This window comes from Cyphomyrmex costatus, unplaced genomic scaffold (assembly GCF_001594065.2).
Source record: "Cyphomyrmex costatus isolate MS0001 unplaced genomic scaffold, Ccosl1.0 scaffold378, whole genome shotgun sequence".
NCBI lineage: Eukaryota > Metazoa > Arthropoda > Insecta > Hymenoptera > Formicidae > Cyphomyrmex > Cyphomyrmex costatus.
Genome location: NW_017277972.1, coordinates 169,764 through 190,938, shown reverse-complemented (window position 1 = coordinate 190,938; position 21,175 = coordinate 169,764). Strand labels below are relative to the sequence as shown.

Here is a 21,175-nt window from a genome sequence, read left to right as displayed (position 1 = left end):
GACTCCACTCTGTAAAATCAAAGTGGACTCATTTTAGGTTTCGAGTTCAGTTTCCGATTCTCGACACTCGCAGCGCTCGTGAATTTAGTAGTGTTGCGCATAAATGAGTGCGAATGAGAAATGATCATTTCTCTTACTCGCACTCAAACACTACTAAATTCATGAGCGCTGCGAGTGTCGAGAATCGGAAACTGAACTCGAAACCTAAAATGGTTCCATATTTTGTAGACTGGCGAGACTGAGTGGAGTCTCCTTATATCTTCCTTCATGTGCAAAAGTCTGTGCTCCCCGCTTAACCCGGTTCGGAATACACCCACTCCGGTCGTTCATAGTCACATAAATTTAGAGTTAACTCGTACCGTCTCGTACCTAACTCAACTCTACTCTAACTCTATTCGGAGAAAACTTTATGAACGCAGCCCAGAGTAGAGAGTCTGGACATTCGGGATTCCGCGTGATTGGTGCACGTGACTTGTGCCCTTACAATGGCAGCACCAATACAGAACCTTGCTCACTCAGCGCTAACGGGAGGAAAATTAGAATTGAAATATACATTCTATTCGCAATTTATAGTAGTACCACAAAAGTAATGACGTATATACACGTGTATTTCTCAAAAAATTGAGAAATATATTTTTCGTCAAAGGTTCAATGTATGTTGTACATATGATGCAATACACAATGTATGTAAAGCTTATTGCTTTTAATTGAACTACTATACATATGTAAAAGGACAGAAGTTTCATTATTAAAATAAAATACTCGATTTTTGGAAAATATAAATTTTTTATGCAAAATTTTTACATTATAATTAAATTATTATACATATGTTAGGTCTGTTCCTTATTGCTGAACTTTTGCACTAGTTTATCTTTCTTCCTTTTCTCTCCAAGAAAAGGGAAAAGGAAAAAAGATGAACTGATGCAAAAGTTCAGCAATAAAGAATAGACCTATAAATATATATTGATAATAATTTGAATTATCATATCATTGTATGCATTGCCATACTTTTGCTATTGTATACTTTATTCGGTAAAGGGGTTTTATTATTTTCTATTTGAAGTCGAAGTCGGATGAAAAGTATCATTATTTTATTTTTTATATTATGACAGTTTTTTAATGCGTCGCATGAAACACAACACATTTTTTCCTTTAAAAAAGTAGTTAAATCAGATTTATTTGCATCAAAATTAGTTTTAAGATATGGAACATATTGTTTAATAAAAAGAAATAGGATAAAAGAAATAGGATATAAAAAATGAAAAAGGATATTTTAAAAGGATATTAAAAAGGATATTTTAAATAAGATATTTTAAAAGAAATAGGATAACAATTAGTATTTTTCAAGACTTGTCAAAGGTACTTTTAGGAGGAAAAATAAATATATCACAATACCATCACGCGTGCAAAACGATGCAAGTCCACAATACGACTGTGTCGATGAGTCTAATTTTTGATCTGGTGCAATAGCCATTTCATCTAATGCAATCTCTTTCTCCAATGTCCTGAAATTGAGCGACCTTATTGTCTTCTAACAATTTAAAAATGGCTTTAGAAATCCCTTCTTCAAATTCGATATTTTCCAGTCTTCTTCGAAGTGTACGTTCGGTCGGCAGAGGTATTTTTTCTTTCAGTAACTGTTGATAACCCGTAGAACCGCAAGAAATCCTCAATCGGAGTGCTTTTCTTATGGTATTATTGGACCATTTACAGATGCGTAAAGATGGATGTATAAGAGCTTTTATTTGGTCATCAGTAAACGTTTGCTTAATTGCTGATTCTAATTTTGCATAATTTCGATTTTCAAAGTTGTTTCTAGTCATCCTCTTAATACGTTTCTTTAACATATTGTTAGATTGATAAATTTTCAAGAGAAGTTTGTTGGCTGAATCAATTTTTCTGTTGGCTTCTTCCAACTGTTTCTTTAAATATTGAACTTCATCAAATTTCTTGTTGTACATTTCTTTCTGAGTAGAAGTGGAGAGATCTACAAAATAAACAATATAAGCTGTGAAAGTAATTATAAATAATACTAATTAAGTAACATATGTACAATATTTATATATATGTATATTATGTATATACACCCGGGAAAAATGTTTTATATAAAATTATATAAAATTATATACAATTATATATAAAAAATGTGTTTATTTATATATAAGATTATAATTTTATATAATTTTATATATAATTTTATATAATATATAAAAAATTTTTTCCCAGGTATACATTTATATACATATATAATAGTATAAACGATATATTATAAGTAGGATTACAGTTAGAATTTGATAGCTCTGGAGATAAATTTAATGTTTGTGCATTTGATGTCGATGGAGAAACATCAGGAACATTTGATTTGAAACAATTGTGTTGTTCCTTATTAACATTTCCATTGTGAAATGTTTCCAACATTGCCTCAGGTTGCTTCTCTAAAGATTCATTACTTTCATCCTAAAAAAAAATTCATTATTTTCCGTTTGTTAAAAAAACAAATGTTGATTTTTGTTTCAATAATAAAATTTTAAGAGAAAGAAAATTTACATTTGTAGTTGTGCATGTGTAACTTCTTTTCAATTGAGGAAAAATTACTGGTATAGCGTTGCACTTTAATTTACGTTTTTTATCTATTCGAACTTTCTCCCACATTTCATGTGTAAAATGTATCTATAAGAATGAAATATCAAATTTAACATTTGATATAGACTCTCACATTCAAAATATAAGGAAAACACAAGGGTTAATGAAAGTACGCAGTTATCAATGTGCAAAAAATAATCTATCCTTCTTTAACTTAGGAAGAATATTTTCTTAATCTGCATTAAAGGATAAATTTTTATTTTTTGTGCTCTAATAATTGTGTTATCATATACTATCTTTAGATCTTGTTTTTCTTATATCTATAAAAATGTTAACATCATAAATAATTTTATTTTTATAATACAAAGGAAACAGATTTGATTTACCTCGCATATAAATGAATGAATTGTTGGTTCCCAATCTTTACCATTAATTTTCTGTACATTTAAAGTCCATGATTTTTTTCTTACTGGGTCACTTGGGAATCGAGCCATATAAATTTTTAATCCGTTTTTGACACGGTTAGAGCACCCAAATGTACAGCAACTTGGCATTTTTATCTATAAAGGTAATTATTTAATGCTGTTCTTTATATTTAAATATATTTATAATTTTTATAAATAAATATTACTCATTATTGTTTTTATTACTTAAACAAGGTTAGAAAACTTTCAAAACGTTGTAAATAATTATAGATAAAGACATCAAAAATATTACTTACTTAATTTTTATAGAAGTGTAGAGGAATATTATATATTGATAATGCTCATCACAAATTGATATATATTAATAAAGAAAATGTTACTTATATGACGCAGCAGCTAGCCAAACAAACACACACATACACACACATATTCGCCGCCGTTTTCGGTTTTAAAAGCCAGTTTTGCTGAATATCCAGACCCAGACCACAGTATATACAGTAGCGCAACTCTCTGTCGGCACCTTTGATGTTAGTGTTGCCTAAAATGGAGTGCGCATGCGCGAAATAGGCGAAGTACTAGACTGTGCTTTTTCTCTTTTCATCCTTCTTTCGCTCTGTCAAAACGCACTAGCACAGTATATGTAGTAACGATGCGCATGCGCGAAATAAATAGGTTGCCCTATCTCATTTTCTCCTTCTTTATTGCTCTCTCTTTATTCAATGTTCCCTTTAAACAATTCATTAATAAAAAATTTCCCTTTTTTAATATTTTAACATACAATATTTTTGTATTATTGTATAAGTATATATATAATATATAGTATGTCTTGGCATAATTATTATCAAAATTATTTCAGTATATGATATTATTTATTAATTTAAATTATCTTCTAAATATATTACATTTTTTATTTGTTGTATTTTATATTTATTTTTTTGCACACACATTATATATATAATATATAATATATATTATAAATTTTTTTTTATATCAACTTTCTGATAATATGTATATACATAGCATATATTTACAAATTTACAATTATATAATATTTCTCTACATAAATATATATTTTTCAGATAATTTAATATTTTTCTTAATTATTTTACATTTATTTCTTTATTTACCAATATATTTACAATTTATTTGTATTAATTTCCATTAAGTTTAGATTATTTTATATTGCATTAGTACATTTATTCGTGTCTCATTCTCCAACATGCTCCTACAATAGTTCTTACTCACTTCAATGCATTCATTGGAGTGTGACGCAAATAAATCTAGGTTAATCTAGTGCGTTTTGACAGAGCGAAAGAAGGATAAAAAGAGAAAGAGCACAGTCTAGTACTTCGCCTATTTCGCGCATGCGCACTCCATTTTAGGCAACATAAAATCGGGAGAGTTGCGCTACTGTATATACTGTGCCCAGACTCTCTATACTTCTAGGGATTCTACCGCGTCGCATTTTGCCGCACGGCAAGCGTTTCCGCGTCTAGTGTCCCGTAGAGATCCTATAATCATTGGCCCATCGACATATAGTACTGGACAAAGACATAGAGAATGGACTGCGCGATCCGTGTGTCAAATGGTCAACAAAAATGAGAGAGAGGGACCGTGGAAGACGGCCATCTCCCTCTCATTCTCTCTTCCATTACACCATGGAATGGAAAAAGATAGAGATGGCTGTCTTCCACGGACCCTCTCTCTCATTTTCGTCGACATATTTTGATACTACATATACTGGATTCGCACTGCATCCGATGTGCGTCGTACGACGACTCTACAACCAATCAGAAAAATCGTATCGTCGATGCGAGGCAAAATCCTGTTTTCCAATTGGTTGCAGATTCGTCGTACGACGAAAATTGGATGCAGTGTGAATCCAGCAATAGATACGGGATCGCGCAGTCCATTCTCTATGTCCTTTGGTACTGGACGGAGCTAGAGGCCTAGAAAACAGAGATGCGACATTGCGTCGGTTGGGTTAGGTAACCACCGCCATTTGAATTCAATATAAGTGCTCTTGACCAATAAGCTGATGACAGTTGATGCAAAAGGTAGAAAGATTAGATTAGGTTAGGTTAAGTCCGATATTAAATATTCACACAAATAAGAATACTTACACCATAATAATAGTTTTTTATTGCTCTTCGACACTGTATTGTCTAAATTTTTCTCTATATATATATGTATGTAACATACATACGTTATAAAACTATATCTATTAGATGCAATAGTGAATTAAAATGGCTCTCTGATCACGTGATTTAGACAGCCAATCAAGCCATACCCTTCAATGACGCATCTCTGTTTTCTAGGTCTCTAAACCGCACCAGATCCATCTTGATCCGTCAGGTCGGATGCGCGCGCATACGCCATTTTAAGATAGCGCGTGTATATACATACATATAGACCCCTGCGCCGTTTTATTTTTTATCGGCGGCGGCGTTTCAGGTAAAATAACTCGGCGGCGGCGGCGTTCGGCGAAAATTTCAAATTTGGCGGCGGCGGAACCGACGGATGATAATTTATCGGCGGCGGCGGCGTGGAACGGCGTAAGTATAACATGCTTTAAAATTTTAAATAAAAAGTTTAAACTTTAAATTATTTGAATAAGCAAATTATTATAGAGATATATTTTTAAAAAAGAGAAAAAATTAAATTATATAAAGTTAAAAAATTATATTTAAAAAATTATGATACTTATTAAGAAACATAAATATATAATTTGATTGTAACATCTGCGTTGAACTCGATCGGACGAACTTATAATGATGGTCCTGTCTCACATGCCTTTACAATACACTCACATTGAGAACAGGAATATCAATCCGAATTAGAATATATCAGCATGTCTGTAACGTTACATACGAATACATATCTGTTCAATGACGCAAACATCTGTTAAGAATCGCTGAAGGACCTGTAAGTCTCGAAACGTACGAAATTTCGACATTTTTGTTTGGTTAGTTTATTTAAGAAACTAAGCTTGCGAAATTGTCTTCTTCTTCTTCTTAATTAATGGCTCCTGCCTCCCTGTACTCTTACGAAATTGTCACCTAAGGTCTAACAAGAAAGATATTCCAATGATAATAAACAGCAAAACAGCAAGAGAATTGTGTATCAATCAAGTCACAGTATAAGTAAGTACAGTAGTTTCACTCCGTGTCGGTACCTTTGATCTGTGTCCTACAGTCAGCCATGTTGTTGGTTGTGCGAGGGCTTTGTTTTCACTGCACACATCGACACCACAGTGACACACAGTGACACAGTATCCATACGTGACATCGACACCATGATGAAAGTGGTGCGATTCGCGCACCCATAAATTTTGGAGAGTGAAACTACTGTACTTACCTATACTGTGATCAAGTATATGTTACAGTATGGGCGCGTTCAGCCGATTCAACAGTTGAGTGAGCGCCCGCTGTTATTGGTGTATTCTTCTAGATATAAAATTCTGATTAGATGATCTAAAAGAATGCACCAATAATAGCGAGCGTTCACTCAACTGTTGAGTCCGCTGAACGCGCTCTATGTATTGCGGTAGATGGCGTAGGAACTTGAGATAGAATAGAGATCCTATAATAAGAGTTTGGCCAAAGCGGGCTCAACTTCTGATTGGTTCTCTACCTTGGTCCATTCGGCATTCTTCGGATAGCTTTGTCATACATTGTCGGAAAACGAGTTCGGAGAATAGAAAGAGACACATAGCGTAATACGAGAAAGAAAGTAATATCTGTTATCTCCTTCTATCCGCCATCTTTGGTCCGCTTTGGCCAAACTCTTAAGGATCTCTAAGGCCGGTATTCATAGTCGGTTCTTATTTCAAGACTGTCTTAAGTAATGTCTTAAGATGCTAAAGCGGCCCTCTGATTGGTTCGTAACTCCTCAAGACTGAACTTACGACGGTCTTGAATATAAGAACTGACTATGAATACCGGCCTAAGATAGAACAGTAACAGGCGAAAGAGAGATAAATATAAGTTCTGTTCTTTTTCTCTCTTTAAGTTGAGCGCGCAGCATCGGCTGACATAAATTTTTAGCAAAATCACCAAAACTGTATATCGATCTCGATCAAGTTTGGCCGTCGCTTTGTCGATAAAATCGGCGCGCCGAATTAAATTTTCGGCGGCGGCAGCGGCGGCGTTCGGCGGACATTTTAAAATTGACGGCGGCGGAATCGGCGGATAATAATTTAGCGGCGGCGGCGGCGTGAAGCGGCGGCGCAGGGGTCTACATACATACGTATATACACTCGTACCGAGCGCGTAGCGCCGCGCGCCGAACGCCGAGGGACAGCATTTCTGCCGGTGCGTTTACACACACACAAATATACTCGTGACTCGTGTGCATATTTGGCGGTTTACCAGTTGCACGCGGCACACGAGTTGCGTATACTATGTTGTATTACACGCTCAGTGGCGGTGGCCCACCAGTGGCGGCGGCGGCGGCTCGGCGAGCGGCGGCAGAGAGGTCGCGCGTGTCAGCCAGTCGGCGGCGGTAGATTGCCGCGTCTGTCGCGAGATTGTGGTAGCAACTGGTAATAGAACTGGTGCAACGACGACGGTCGTGTGACAAGTGATCCCGATCGTGTGAGAGAAGTAAAGTGAAAAGGGAGCGGGTCGGGAGAGAAAGGTAAAGAGAGAGAGAGAGAACCGACGGCGGCGACGATGGAGCTCCACACGCCGAAGCGGGAGCAGCGGCCGTCGACGGAATCGCTCGATCGCAGCCCCTCGATGTGCGACACGACGCTCTATCCTTGGAACTGGGGTGAGGAGGCGCGCAATGTGAACCTAAGCCCAGGGAGCTCGTGCTCCTCGCCGGAGTACCGAGAGCAGCATGTCGCTAGCTTAGACGCAGCCGGCGGTAACGCGCCCGGCAGCGGTAGATCCGCCTGCACCGGCAGCGGCTCCGAGAGCCACCGGCGCGGCCGGCCGCGCGCCGACGCACTCACGAATCTCATGAAGCAGGGCAGTACGTCGCCAAGCAGCATCAAGTGTTCCTTCTGCAACCGGGTGTTCCCGCGCGAGAAGAGTCTGCAGGCGCACCTGCGCACTCACACGGGTAAAGGGATCTTTTCCTGCCCTGCGTCGCTGGTATCCGCGTGGCTTTCATTCAACCCTTTCGCGAGAGATAGAGAGAGAGAGAGAACGATCGCGCGCGCGAAGAACGATTCCGCGTGTCGCGTGCGTCTCCCTGCCCGCGTCAGTCCCGCCAATCGGCCATCATGCCGCGCTTTAAATACTTAAATGGCTCGGCTTGCGTGCCGGTAGCGCGACGCACCGACGCGACGCGACTGTAGCTCGGGCAGTTCGTCGGTTGCGCGCGAAATTTACCGCGTGCGGTGACACGTGTACGTATAACCGACGATGCACGCAAGTTACGTGGGAATTTCAATCGGGAGAGAGAGAGAGAGAGAGGGTGGGAGGGAGGGAGATTAAAAGGGGAGATCGTGATGTTTGTACACGCATACTATCGAATACTATCGCTGTCGGTTCGTAAACGGCACCAAGTTGAGCGGTCTTTGTGTATAGATGACGAGAAAGCACGTGGCAACGCGACGCTTTCAAAAATATTACGAACGTTCCTTACTGTTTGTGTTCTTTCTTTCACGGTAGGATTGATTGAACTCGGAAAACTAAATGTCAGATTTAAATGCCGGATGCTTAGTAAAATTTCGTAGGCCGGAATCAGACTACGCATTGAAGATTGAGATTGAAGATTGAATTTTGGCTAATCAAAATAATTAGGAGTTAAAATTTCTTTATCCTCATTGGTTAAATTTCAATTTTTTTAATCTTCAATCTCAATTTTCAATGTGTAGTCTAATTTCGGCCTTACGCTTGTTTCTGCCATTGTAATTTAATTGTTTAATGTTTAATCCTTTGTGGTTGTTTTTTATTATACCTCCTAATGTAGATTAACTTTAATCTCGGTTCAATTTGCTCTTCGTCTTTTTCTAATTCTAAAAAGTGATTTCAAAAAGAATATTTTGAAGAATAAAGGAAACAGTTTTTTCAAGTAACAAAGTGTTATCGTAGAAAAAAGTATTTATTTAGTATAAGAACATGATTTTTTTGGAGATACAATTATACGAAACTATGAAATCTTTCTGGTGTTCCGTGGACCCCTGATCGCAAAGGATTAATTTTTATTTTTATTTCAATGGACTCTTTATTTCTTTTTAATTATAAAAATTAGAAAAAATTGATGAGTAAATTGAATCGAGATTAAAATTAATCTATATTAGTAGAAACGGATATTACTACATTGTAAAGATTGAGCTACGCATTAATTGTATTCAGATTCTTAAAAGATTCATGTTTGGTATTGTGTAATTTATAGTTCGTTTGGAGAGAAAATTAAAATTTAACGTCCATAAAATATGTATATGTACAAATCAGACTATGTGTATATTGTGAATTTATTTGTGTAATAATTAATTTTATGAAATTGTAATAAAATACTTATGTTATGATCACAGGAGAACGTCCATATCCGTGTGATTATCCTGGATGCACGAAGGCGTTCACCCAGTCGGGACAACTCAAGACTCATCAACGATTGCACACAGGAGAGAAGCCATTTTTATGCACCGTACCAGGTTGTGAAACGAGATTCACTCATGCCAATAGGCATTGTCCCGATCATCCTTATGCCAATCTTACAAGATCAGATGACTTTGTACTAAAGCCAGTATCTGAAAATACGGAATTGTCGTATGATGTGAGTCGATGGTTGGAGCGTTACAAGATGTCCAGAGAACGAGAAGATCGTACCCCGACTGGGAAGAATGAACGGAAGAAGAAAACGTGGAAGAGCACTGCCGAAAATCACAAGAGGATAAAATCCAGAAAAGGCCTTATGATGGATATAGCGGGAGAACAGGAAAATCTCGATCACAATCCCTCGAATCAACGACTGCACTGCGAGGAGAATCAGGATAGTCAAGAGGAGAGCCAGGATGAAGATCCAGCGGAAACATGTTGCGCGATACTGCAAACATCTGAGGACGAGGAAGGATCAAATACCAAGTTAGCAATCACCTCACTAAGAAGACCCTTGGACAGACTGCAACCAAAGAAACGATGGCTACGGTATGCTTGCTTGGAGCAACAGCTAGACCTAAGTGAGGATGTTAAACCTAGTAACGTAACGACCGTATGTAAGATGGATGAGAAACAAATTCTGGACAGACCATCGGAATTTCACTGGTATACGGCATTCTTGGACCATTCTGTTCCCGAAAATAATACATCCGCTCTGGACAATAAACTTGAAATTCCAAATACACAATTGGAGCCTTCGTATGCCACCTCTCAAATATGTTGCATGATAAATAACATTGCCGAGCCTCCGAAAGTAGACGAAGACAATGTATATGGGATTATGCATTCTCTTAATCAGCCACAGTGGGATCCACTGAATAGCTTGCCAAATAATCAGGGTACTTTTGAAACTAGTATTAACGAATCAGCTGTAAAAATTCAAAATCAAAGTTCTGAATCTGCATGTTTACATTTCGATTACACGGAGCAGATTGTTCATTCGGAGACAACGAATCAAGATGTACTAGCCAGCTCCCGTACCAGCGAAAACGAAACTAGACCGACGGTTCTAATGTTGGCCGGTAGTTCCAATAGTGCTAAAGAGATTCTTTCAAAACCGTCCCTCGCAATAGATCCCGTGAAAACGGAGACAAAAATAATTAGTGTAAAGCAGGAGGACAATACAAGCCTAGCTAAGTTACCAGTACAGGAAGACAATAAAAAATGGCAAGGTGCTTTGGCATTGATGGAATTGGCTAAAACGCAAGAAGAGGCGCAGGTTTTAGCGCGTCTTAAACATGTAAAGGATGAATGTTCCACGGCTTCAGAATTATTATAGCCATTTAGACTGTGATTACAGGTTATTGTAACTTTGTTATTTTTATATGCAAGAAAAAAAAAACGAATAAAAGCTGTTCACTCATGTAACACAGTCCACTTACCGGCATAACAAATGTAAAAGCAGTTTTTCGCTGTGAAACACATCTGTTTTCTTTCTTTCATTACATTAGTTTAATTATTTTTAATCAGATAAGATGCTTCTATAGATCTTTGAATGCTCAAAACAAAATTTACCGCAAGCCAAATTTTATCAGTATGTCCAAAAACTTTTCAAATTAATTGAAATTAAAAAATGTTTCTTTTATAATATTAAAATTAAAAAAAAAAAAAAAAAGATTAGCGTTGAAATTCCGATTAGAAGTTATAAGTATATTCATCCTCCTTTAAAATGCCTTTTTTTATTTCAATACTTACATTTTAGCTTCATGTTGTAAAGGATTTAAATCGGACCGAGATTATATTATGGATTAAAATTTCAGCCAGGGTTCCTATCACGGAACAGTTCCGATCGGAATCCATTCCGACTTTGTTCCATGATAGGTATCTTCATACATCTACATAAAAAAAAATGTATGTATATGTATATATATGCAGGGTGTTTGACAAGTATATAAAAAAAATTGTCAAAAAAAAAAATATATATATATATATCAGACGTTATTCGGAATTGGTCGTAATCGTTCGAAATTAAATTATTGGTATTGTATATTGTTGAATTATAACCAACACATTGACTCTATTTGCCTGTATACCAATGTATATTATATGAACACATAGATTTTATATATTGATTATTAAATTGTGAGATTCATAAAAAACTTGATATTCTATTAATATTTAAAGTTTTTTAAATTTTAATCAGACGTTATGTTTGTCGTCATAGGCGAAAAATTTACGTCTATGAAGCTGGCACTCCACTATTAAAAAAAAATTTGCCCGTATGCTAATTATGTGCTAATTGCTCTAATCCCGAATTTTGTGCTCCTTTCTATTCGCAGGAAATTAATTTCAAAAGTAGGAATGCTGACTTTATGTTAAGCTAGTATCCCTATTTTTCCCAGCATTTCTACTTTTGAAATTAATTTCCTGCGAATAGAAAAGAGCACAAAATTTGGGATTAAAGCAATAAATTAGCACTTAATTATGGCATATGGGCAAATTTTTTTTTAATGATGGGAATGCCAGCTTTACAAACGTGAAAAATTTGATATCTTAACTTAAAATTCAATATTTAATTCCTTCATAACGTAACAAGATATTGAAATAGACAGAAATGCATTTTAAAAGGAGAGATAAATAATACATACTTACTCATAACTTCTAATGAGAATTTCAAGATAAGGTTAATCTTTTTTTACAGAAAAAATTTTAATATCTTAAAGACACTATTTTTCGTTAAATTTCAATTCTTTTGGAACTTGATGTTTCAAAAAATCTGTAAGAAACGCCTTTTCAAATTAAAAAAAAAAAAATATTTTTGTAAACTAGTATTATTATTACTGTAACTTTTACATTATTATATGATGAAATATGTTTATCTAATTGTGTTTGTTCTAATTCTGATAGTTTTCTGAATTTTTTAATTTCATGTGTTAATTATATATACATAGAAAACAGGGTAATTGCGTTTAACTGTTATAATCCATCTTCTTCCACGCACTGCTGAGAAAAAAGCAAATGTGTCTCATAGAATTAAAGTGAATTTTATTACATATTTTTATTGCATAATAATCGTTTTTCATACATTAAATCAGTTAAAAAGAGTATTGTAATTAAGTTTGTTTTGTTAGCGCAAAACCGTGGAATTGTACAACACAGTTTATTGTTATTATACGAGGCACTTGTGTGATACTTATCTTAAGAGTAATAAATACAAGAATGAAAACATAAAAGTGTCAACATATTGAATTGAGTTATAAAATATTTAGTTGGAATAAAATAATGGCTATTTATAATAAAAATAAAAACCCTCATTTTGGTCTTCATTCATTCGAATAATTAAATAAATATGGAAAAATTTTACAATCTTTCGTTAAGTATAAGACAATACATCTTTGACTATTTATAAAATTTGACTTTAATTAAAAATAATTATTTCATCGCGCTATAGAATACATGCCAATAATGTCTTTCTATTGTTTTGACAGAAAGTCATTTTAAAAGAAGCAAATGGTTTTTCCATATAATGTTTTCACGATGATTTTTCTTTTTGCGATCTTCTGATACTGGATCTTGTCGTTCTTGTACTGTGTTCTTCATTATTTACAGGTAATTGGGAAGATTTATTTCGCACAGTTTTATTCTTATTCGTTAATGGTGTGTCTGCCTTTCCTATTCTTTCTTTCGGTGTTCTGCTTTTAAAAAACTTATTTTCTTTAGGAATTTCTAGAATTTTCTGATCTTGTAATTTATCAGCCTTTTCAGGTTTTATCGAAGTAGAGGAATCGACATTTTCATTCGTCTTACCGTTTATTGTCGGGTCTTTTAGTAATTCTATCGCCTTACTTATATTCTTATTATAATCAGTGGTCATTGGTTGCTTTGTATCTTTAACGATTGTTCTCCTTATCTTTGATTTAATTTTGAGATTTTCTACATTTTCTATCAATTTATCTACATTTTCCTTTGTGGCAGGTAAATCTGATTTATCTACCAAGTTTACTAAAATGTTCGATATATCTGGAACTAAAGACGCCACTTCAGTAATAATATCATTTATAGTTTTCCTTTGCGTACTATCTTTATTCATATTTTCCGACTTTGTTTCTTTCGAATCTTCTATATTCAAATTAGCTAAATCATCCTCTATATCTTTCTCTAAAATTTTTCTTTTCACTAAATTTATACGTGACTTAGATTTTCTATTCGAATACGTAACAGGTGGTGGTGGTGGTGGTGGAGATACACTATCATCATCTTCATCATCACTCCAAATCATGTTAATTTTAGTTATCTTTAAAGCTATTGGGCTCTTTCTACGTCGAAGTGAAAGAGGTTTCTTGGCACGATGATTTTGAATGGATGGTGTAACACAAACGCTTGGATCAATTGGGATTTTTGCATGGTCAGTTGTATTAATTTCGTGTGGCTGCGGAACCGTAAACTCTGCAACAAAGATTTTATCATGTATGTATATATCTCGTACAAGTAAACAAATTTCACCCGAAATTTATTCTGACAAAGAAAGTTATATGTCAAAAAGCACATACTTAAATCTGAAGATTCCAATACCGGCTGGAATTCATTGTCAAATGCCAATTCCTTAACCGTTATATAAATGGGATGGCACTGCAATTTATATTTGTCGCATATATTGACCGCTAAATTGGCAATATTGAATACATCTTCTTGCCTTGACGTTACTTTCGCTTTCAGAAAATAACAAAAATCGATCAATAGCAGTATGTAATCGATCATGTAGAAACGAGTTTGCCAAGAGAATCGCATTATTTCATCACGAGGCCAGTTTTCGGGTAGAACTGATTCTTCTTCTTTGAATAGTCTTTGCCTTAATTGAAAAGCGCCGTGGAAATGATCGAGTGCTGCCATGGTATGATTCTGCAAGGCATATAACTGTGCTCTGATATAAGTGGTAGCAAATACCAAGTACTGATACGAAACGTTGCTACACTTGTAGCAATCGCAATTTATATGCGATGTGAATTTTGGCGGATCAAAAACTTTATTGCCGAGCACTGGAGAAGCACCATACTGAGGCGCATCTCTGACAGGATCTACAATTTTCGTGGGAGTCACTGCGAGATGAACGAACGATGTTTCTACGGATCTGGTGGAAACCTCTATCGATAATTGAAACGTTTCGACGTTCAACATGTGTTCGAGGCCTTGTAGCTTCACCTCGCAATCCTCCAATTGTAAACGCGATAGATCGATATAACACAGCGATTTTAATAGTTCGGCAGTACGTAGCATTGCACTTAAACTCTGTGCCGATTTTAACAGTAGTACTAAATCCGGGCAAATGCCACGAAAAGATAATAGATTATTTATCCTTATGGATAAATTAACTGCTACAGTGAAAAGTGTATCGTAACTAAAAAGATACGTTGATCGGTTTGTCCCTGAAAAAAAAAAAAAGATTACTTTATAAATAGTTGATTCATATTAGCATTCATAATTTTATATTTATACAATTTGACGTTTCAATGAAGCTTTATCTAGAATTACATATATAGAATAAAAATATAAATGGTTTAATTATAATTACATTTATTCGACAACAGATCTTGATTCAAAGTCCTTATTGCAGCTATACTTTCCACAATACACGAACCATAATTCTCATGTTGCATATTATCAATGTAAATATGGCTATTGCGTATGATGACATCTAAACTTAACAAATACACAGTTCTATTAGCAAGAAATGAAATTCCTGAAAGACTTCTAGCTTCGATAAGTAATTGTTTAGCATCATCATACTAAAAAATAAAAAAAAATAGAAAATGTGTATACTTGTTATATATTATCTATAGTATATAAGTTTGTATTTTTGGCAATTTATTTGAAGAAGGATCCTATATTCCTCTTACCTTTTCATATTCAAAATAGAGGTCTGCTAAACTTATCCAAAAGATAGCAATGGTGCCAATTACATTTTCGTCCGTAGAATTTCTATGCTTTATGATATGTTCCTTAGCAGTAGTAATCCAATCGTAATTGACTTGTCTCAATGATATACAACGACTTGTAACTGTAACAGGATTCATATTAGCATTCGTAAAACTTTTTTTCTCAATTATTATAAATAGCTCAACATACTATAAATAATTGTATAATCATTCATTTCTGATGCTAACTGATATGCCAAAGTCCATACTTCAGCTTCACAATCTTCATATCGATATAATCGGGCATATTCACCAGCTGTTACCAGCATGCGAAGTATAAGACTAGGTTCCCAATCTTTGACAATTTCTTTCTACAAACAGTGAAATATGATTATCTGATCGCAAAGTTTCTAATATTCATAGTTATATAACACAATAAGTATTTTCTAATAACTTACAAAATGCCATTTAAATAATTGCTTCCATTTTTGTAAACATTTTTGAAGGCACAACATAAGACTAGTATCTTTTTTAACATTTATCATAGTATAAGCAGGCACTACATTTGGAGATTTGACTTCAGTTAGTTCTCGTAACTTGGGAGCACATAAAGCAAATTTTGTATTTTCCATTTCTATTTCAGTTTGCTTATTCATTATATGCAACTCTTCGACAAACATAAAAAGGCTCAAGTTAGCTTCCAAGCACAGAATGGCAACAGAATCAGACTTATCTTGCTTCAAATCACATATAGCTTGCTCATGATATTTCAAAATAGAACTGTCATGCGGTGTGAAACCTAAGAAATAATATCCTAATAATTGCATCGTGTGTGCATATTGATTGCTTGGCTGCAGCTTTCTAAGTTTTTTTAGAACTGCTGCTACACCATTTGTAAATATAATCTGTTCTTCCAGTAAATTTCTTGCTTCGCTTAAACATAATTCAGTAGAGTCATTCTTGGAAATATCAAATGAATATCCCAGTTTATTTTTAATCTCGTCTTTATCATTTGTCAAGCACTCTAACATAGTTAAGTTTGCAATGTCTTCAGAAACATTTTTCTTAATACTTATCCATGTACGAAAAGCTATTGTATTCGACTGATTGCAAGTTAACAAAGCATTCAATGCACACACTGTCATGGCTTTCCTATACATATTGTTATTGTAATACATAACACTTAATCTATGCAATACCGAAGAAATAATATTTTCATAGTTTTCGGAATTTTCAAAATATGTGGACTTTGATTCAATTAATTCGAGTTGAAAAATGCAAGTGCATAAAAAGGAGTACAGATGTACACTTTCTTCGTACACATGTTCAGACAGTACACCTATATTATAGATTATATTACGACAAATATTCCATGATTGCGTCCAACGTTTACATCCGGTTTCCTTCATTTCATAAATAATGGATTCGACGTTTTGCTCCAAGATTTTTCTGCTAAGAACACACATCTCGACTGGCAAAGTTTTAACAGGAAATTTACATAATAAACTAATGAATCTACATCTCATCACTATAGCATTGTATAAATCCCTCTTAACTGTGCACAATTTGTTCTGGCACCATTTGCATTTGATTGACGCTTGCTTGACATAAAATTCATCTGTATGTATCTGTACAAACAAATTCATTAGTTCTAGCAAGATGCCAGTATCGAGCAAGTGGTTGAGCATATGTTTATCAGTTTCCACACACTTTTCCCAGTATGTGACCATTGGTTCAACTATTTCTGCAGTATGAAGTACATTCCACTTAATACTTCCACATCCATATTTTTGCATAATATTTAAGTTAGAACAAATAATATTTTGTACATTTTTGGCACTGTCCCTGGTAAGATTTTTTATTGGCACTAAAAGATTCTTACACAAGCTTTGAAATTGCTGAAAAGATTGATAGCATTCCTCATCTTCTGCCACAAGAGTATCAAAATAACTAGATAATTCATCTAACGTTTCTATTGCAGATTCAATATCAGTTGTATTAATAGTCTTACATATTACATGACACATGATACGAAGTAAATAACGATATATTAAGTGTTTTTCATCTTTGTCTAAATACAACTCCAGTCCTAACAAGTAGTCCAATATATATTTACAAAAGTCATCAAAATATTTCGTGTTCTTACCGATTGCTGCTATTCTGTCCAAGTACATACTTATCTCCATAATCAAATGTCTAGTATAATTTTTATACGCTATCTGCATCATCTTCATTTCATACTTGATAACACTCTTCAACTTATTATAATTCTCTATGTTCGAGGGTTCATTTGTAAAAGTAACATATAAATTGTTAACTAGAACGCGCCATAAGGATAATACTTTCATCACAATATTCATAGTGTTATCTCGGGGATTGTACAAAGTGCCTGGTTGCAAGTAGCAACAGATCTCTGCCGCATCCTCATATAAATTAAAAGAAATTAAACACTTAACAATTTTAAATACAGCTTTGACAAAGTTGGTGTCATCAGACACCTTGATCAGCAACGAGCAAAGTAATTTGGCTAATTTAGCAATGCTCTTGCCAGTCTCGCAGTTCCGTTCATTACATTTATTCCATTTATCTGCAATGCAACACAAGCGTAGCAGTAATTTGAATAAGCCATCGTTGAGTTTACCATTAGGTCGGACGCGGACAGTCATCTGAAAGATATTAACAGTTAAAATTGTATTCATAAATGTAAAGCTAGAATTTTTAATGAGAAAGAGTATACCTGAATATCCTCCGATACATCTTGCAGTTTCTCCAATTGCATCAATTCCGTCCACGTCTCAATTTTTATCTGCATCTCATCCATCTTTCGGTAAAGTAAAATCAGTTTCACTTTTAAGTCTTATGTATTAGTCACACACAGCTTTCGTGATGTATATACATATAGTGTTCAGTGACACGGTGTACGAAAAGCGCTGCAATTCCCACAATTCCCGACAATCCCGACTCCGATCGATTACTCTTGCGTTATTATCCCGCAACGACGAAAGACCGTTTTGCCTAGGCGTAATTTTAAAATTGTAACGTGTGGTGACGTGCGCCAATGTAAACACAGCATCTTTCTCGCGTGTTCTCGCGCGCGTTTTTTGTATGTGTTTACCATAGACATAATAGATCGAGCATGCGGCGGGAGCATGGCAGTCACGTGCGAGAAGGAGGGAACACAATGGCCTGGTTTACATCGTGCACTTGATACGCGTACTAACTACTTTCTATTAAATTGTCTTAATTTCAGCAATGTATTCAAAGAATGATGTATAAAATTGATACAATACGCATCAAAATGTTTAACTAAATAAGTTTATTGTGTATACATTTACATATATCGCTGAAATTAAGATAATTTAATAGAAAGTAACCAGTTAGTTCGCGTATCAAGTGCACGATGTAAACCAGGCCATTGTGTATACATTTATATATATCGCTGAAATTAAAATAATTTAATAGAAAGTAACCAGTTAAGGTTGGATTATACTGGCCGTAATCTGTTAACTTATGCTGTAATCTGTAAAAATTGACCAATTATAATCGATTATTCCCCTCTCATTCGACTGTGATTGGTCAATTTTTACAGATTACGGCATAAGTTAACAGTTTACGGCCAGTATAAATCAACCTTTAAAGTAAAAGCGGAACGGTTTTAGCGGTAGCGGCGGAAATCTAGCGACCAATCAGAGTTTTTCCGCATTTTTCGTATCGCTGTTTTCTAATCCCTATGGGTAATGTCCCATGGAGCGGTCGTGCGTAAGCGGATTAGCGGATCGCCAATTTCAATGTGACATAAGGAAAATATTTTTGCAGAAATGTGCAAGCGGTAATGTATTTGTTATTATCTTCTCAAGGAGAAAAGGACAGTGGTAGTTCGAATCCTATTAGGTTTAAAAGTTTTTTCCTAGGTATTATTAGCATAGAGATAGTAGTACTAGAGTACGCATTGTAGGAGTGGGGGTAATCCTTTCTAGAAAAGGACGCACTCATTTGGGCCTTTTCGTTCTCTCTCGTTCCGCGCATGCATATAGCTATATATTCTGAGAGACGGGATCGAAAGAAAGAACGAGTCGAACGAGAAAAGTTTCATCATTACATGACCGGACAAGCCTGATTAAGCCTGATCACTTTGGAATCAAACAAAGAATTGAATTTGATAAGGTTAAGGGCTCTCGAGGAATAATATCAATAAATATTAATGATAAAAATCTATTATTTATACCTCTATAATTGCGAGACGGTTTAAAACGATACAGGGTAAGTAATAATTTCGAAGTAACATGCTGTATTCTGCAAGGGCAAATACTCTCTAAATATAAATTTACATAGTTAATCGCGAGATCTGCATCGTATCTATGCTGTTTCATTTTTGACTGGCAGCGAGTATTGTTTGATTTTTCATAAATATTGTAGTACGGAAAGAGAATAAGGAAAATCTGATAAATATGTATAGCATTGAAGTTATGTTAAATATCCATGCGCTAAACTCGCTGTTTCTTATAACGGGATATATTATAATGCAAAATTTCTTATCTTTATTCTCTCTCTCTTTCTCTCTCTCTCTCTCTCTCTCTCTCTCTCTCTCTCTCTCTCTCTGTCTCTCTCTCTCTCAGAATTGTTTCATTCTGTAATTTTACCAAAATAAGATTTCGCAGTAACTTTTCGATAATATTTCAATTATATATCTCAAAAAGGCTACAGACATATGTCAGTTAACCATTCGGAAATTTTTTTAAAAGGTTTCATTTGAAAGAATCGCGGACATTTTGATATTGCAGAGACATCTCAAAGATGTTGCAGAAACATTTTGCAATGTTTCTGAAATATTTCAATTTCACACGTGAAACATTTCTGAAATATCTCTGAAAGATTGTTGTGCTGTATGGAGCGGAACAAGAGGAACGGGTGAAATGGACTTTTACGACCAATTACAATGCAAGTGTACAAGAAAAATAACTAAATTCAAAATATAAATATGAATAAATAAATAAATATACAGAGAGGGGCATTTAAAACAAGTCACCTGAATAACTCGTTTGTTTTTGACAATAGAAGAAAAAGTGTCAAACAAAAGTTGCTTGGTTTCGAGGGGCATATAATGTGATGTCAATAATTGTTTTTTTGGTGGAGGCGCTAAAAAGATATGAAGGTCACCTTCACTTTTTTAAATGGAATTATGTAATTTTTTTAGATAACGTGATTCGTCTAATTATTTTGCGTATTGTGTTATTTGCATATAGTGTTTTCTTTACACCATTTTATTTATCTCATTATTCTGTTCACAAAAATATTAAGGTATGATAATCAAAAAGTCAACAATTTACGAGTTATTTAACATTTTGTGTCAATATGTATCAAAATAAAGTGTAAAATATCTCGAAAACTATTGGTTTTTTGGTATCTCTACCTTAATACTTTTATATGCAAAATAATTAGAGGAATCTCTTATCTAAAAAAAATTACATAATTCCATTTAAAAAAGTGGAGGTCACCTTCATATCTTTTTAGCGCCTGCACCAAAAAAACAATTATTGACATCACATTATGTGCTCCTCGAAACCAAGCAACTTTTGTTTGACACTTTTTCTTCTATTGTCAAAAATAAGCGAGTTATTCAGGTGACCTGTTTTAAATGCCCCTCTCTGTATATCTATATTTTTCTATTATAATTTGTTAAACAAATAAAATAATAATAATAAAA

The 21,175-nt window shown here is 34.6% G+C and overlaps 3 protein-coding genes across 3 annotated transcripts; 1 reads left to right on the top strand and 2 right to left on the bottom strand.

The window, feature by feature from the left end:
* Positions 1-1,406: 1,406 nt before the first annotated feature.
* Positions 1,407-3,419, bottom strand: LOC108776770 (uncharacterized). The gene is made up of 5 exons (XM_018543476.1): positions 3,305-3,419; positions 2,970-3,143; positions 2,548-2,670; positions 2,283-2,457; positions 1,407-1,987 (listed from the first exon to the last, which is right to left on the bottom strand). The coding sequence occupies exons 2-5, from the start codon at positions 3,135-3,137 to the stop codon at positions 1,476-1,478; spliced, it is 978 nt and encodes a 325-aa protein (XP_018398978.1). The 5' UTR covers positions 3,138-3,143; positions 3,305-3,419; the 3' UTR covers positions 1,407-1,475.
* Positions 3,420-7,536: 4,117 nt separating this feature from the next.
* Positions 7,537-11,138, top strand: LOC108776763 (uncharacterized). Its single transcript, XM_018543469.1, has 2 exons — positions 7,537-8,075; positions 9,496-11,138. The coding sequence occupies exons 1-2, from the start codon at positions 7,682-7,684 to the stop codon at positions 10,896-10,898; spliced, it is 1,797 nt and encodes a 598-aa protein (XP_018398971.1). The 5' UTR covers positions 7,537-7,681; the 3' UTR covers positions 10,899-11,138.
* A 1,941-nt stretch (positions 11,139-13,079) lies between these two features.
* LOC108776744 (uncharacterized) lies at positions 13,080-18,292 on the bottom strand. The gene is made up of 9 exons (XM_018543447.1): positions 18,209-18,292; positions 17,301-18,137; positions 16,771-17,099; positions 15,930-16,623; positions 15,683-15,842; positions 15,454-15,614; positions 15,129-15,342; positions 14,110-14,982; positions 13,080-14,005 (listed from the first exon to the last, which is right to left on the bottom strand). The coding sequence occupies exons 1-9, from the start codon at positions 18,290-18,292 to the stop codon at positions 13,092-13,094; spliced, it is 4,266 nt and encodes a 1,421-aa protein (XP_018398949.1). The 3' UTR covers positions 13,080-13,091.
* Positions 18,293-21,175: the final 2,883 nt, after the last annotated feature.

Bases quoted from the DNA above. Each gene is read 5' to 3' on its own strand.
- LOC108776770 (XM_018543476.1), bottom strand. From the start codon at position 3,137: ATGCCAAGTTGCTGTACATTTGGGTGCTCTAACCGTGTCAAAAACGGA. The intron at 2,671-2,969 runs GTAAATCAAATC...TCATTCTTATAG, and splicing joins TTCATTCATTTATATGCGAG to ATACATTTTACACATGAAAT. The intron at 2,458-2,547 runs GTAAATTTTCTT...ATTTTTTTTTAG, and splicing joins ACACATGCACAACTACAAAT to GATGAAAGTAATGAATCTTT.
- LOC108776763 (XM_018543469.1), top strand. From the start codon at position 7,682: ATGGAGCTCCACACGCCGAAGCGGGAGCAGCGGCCGTCGACGGAATCG. The intron at 8,076-9,495 runs GTAAAGGGATCT...TTATGATCACAG, and splicing joins GCACCTGCGCACTCACACGG to GAGAACGTCCATATCCGTGT.
- LOC108776744 (XM_018543447.1), bottom strand. From the start codon at position 18,292: ATGGATGAGATGCAGATAAAAATTGAGACGTGGACGGAATTGATGCAA. The intron at 16,624-16,770 runs GTACTCCTTTTT...CAATATGTATAG, and splicing joins TACGAAGAAAGTGTACATCT to GAAAGCCATGACAGTGTGTG. The intron at 15,843-15,929 runs GTAAGTTATTAG...CACTGTTTGTAG, and splicing joins AATTATTTAAATGGCATTTT to AAAGAAATTGTCAAAGATTG.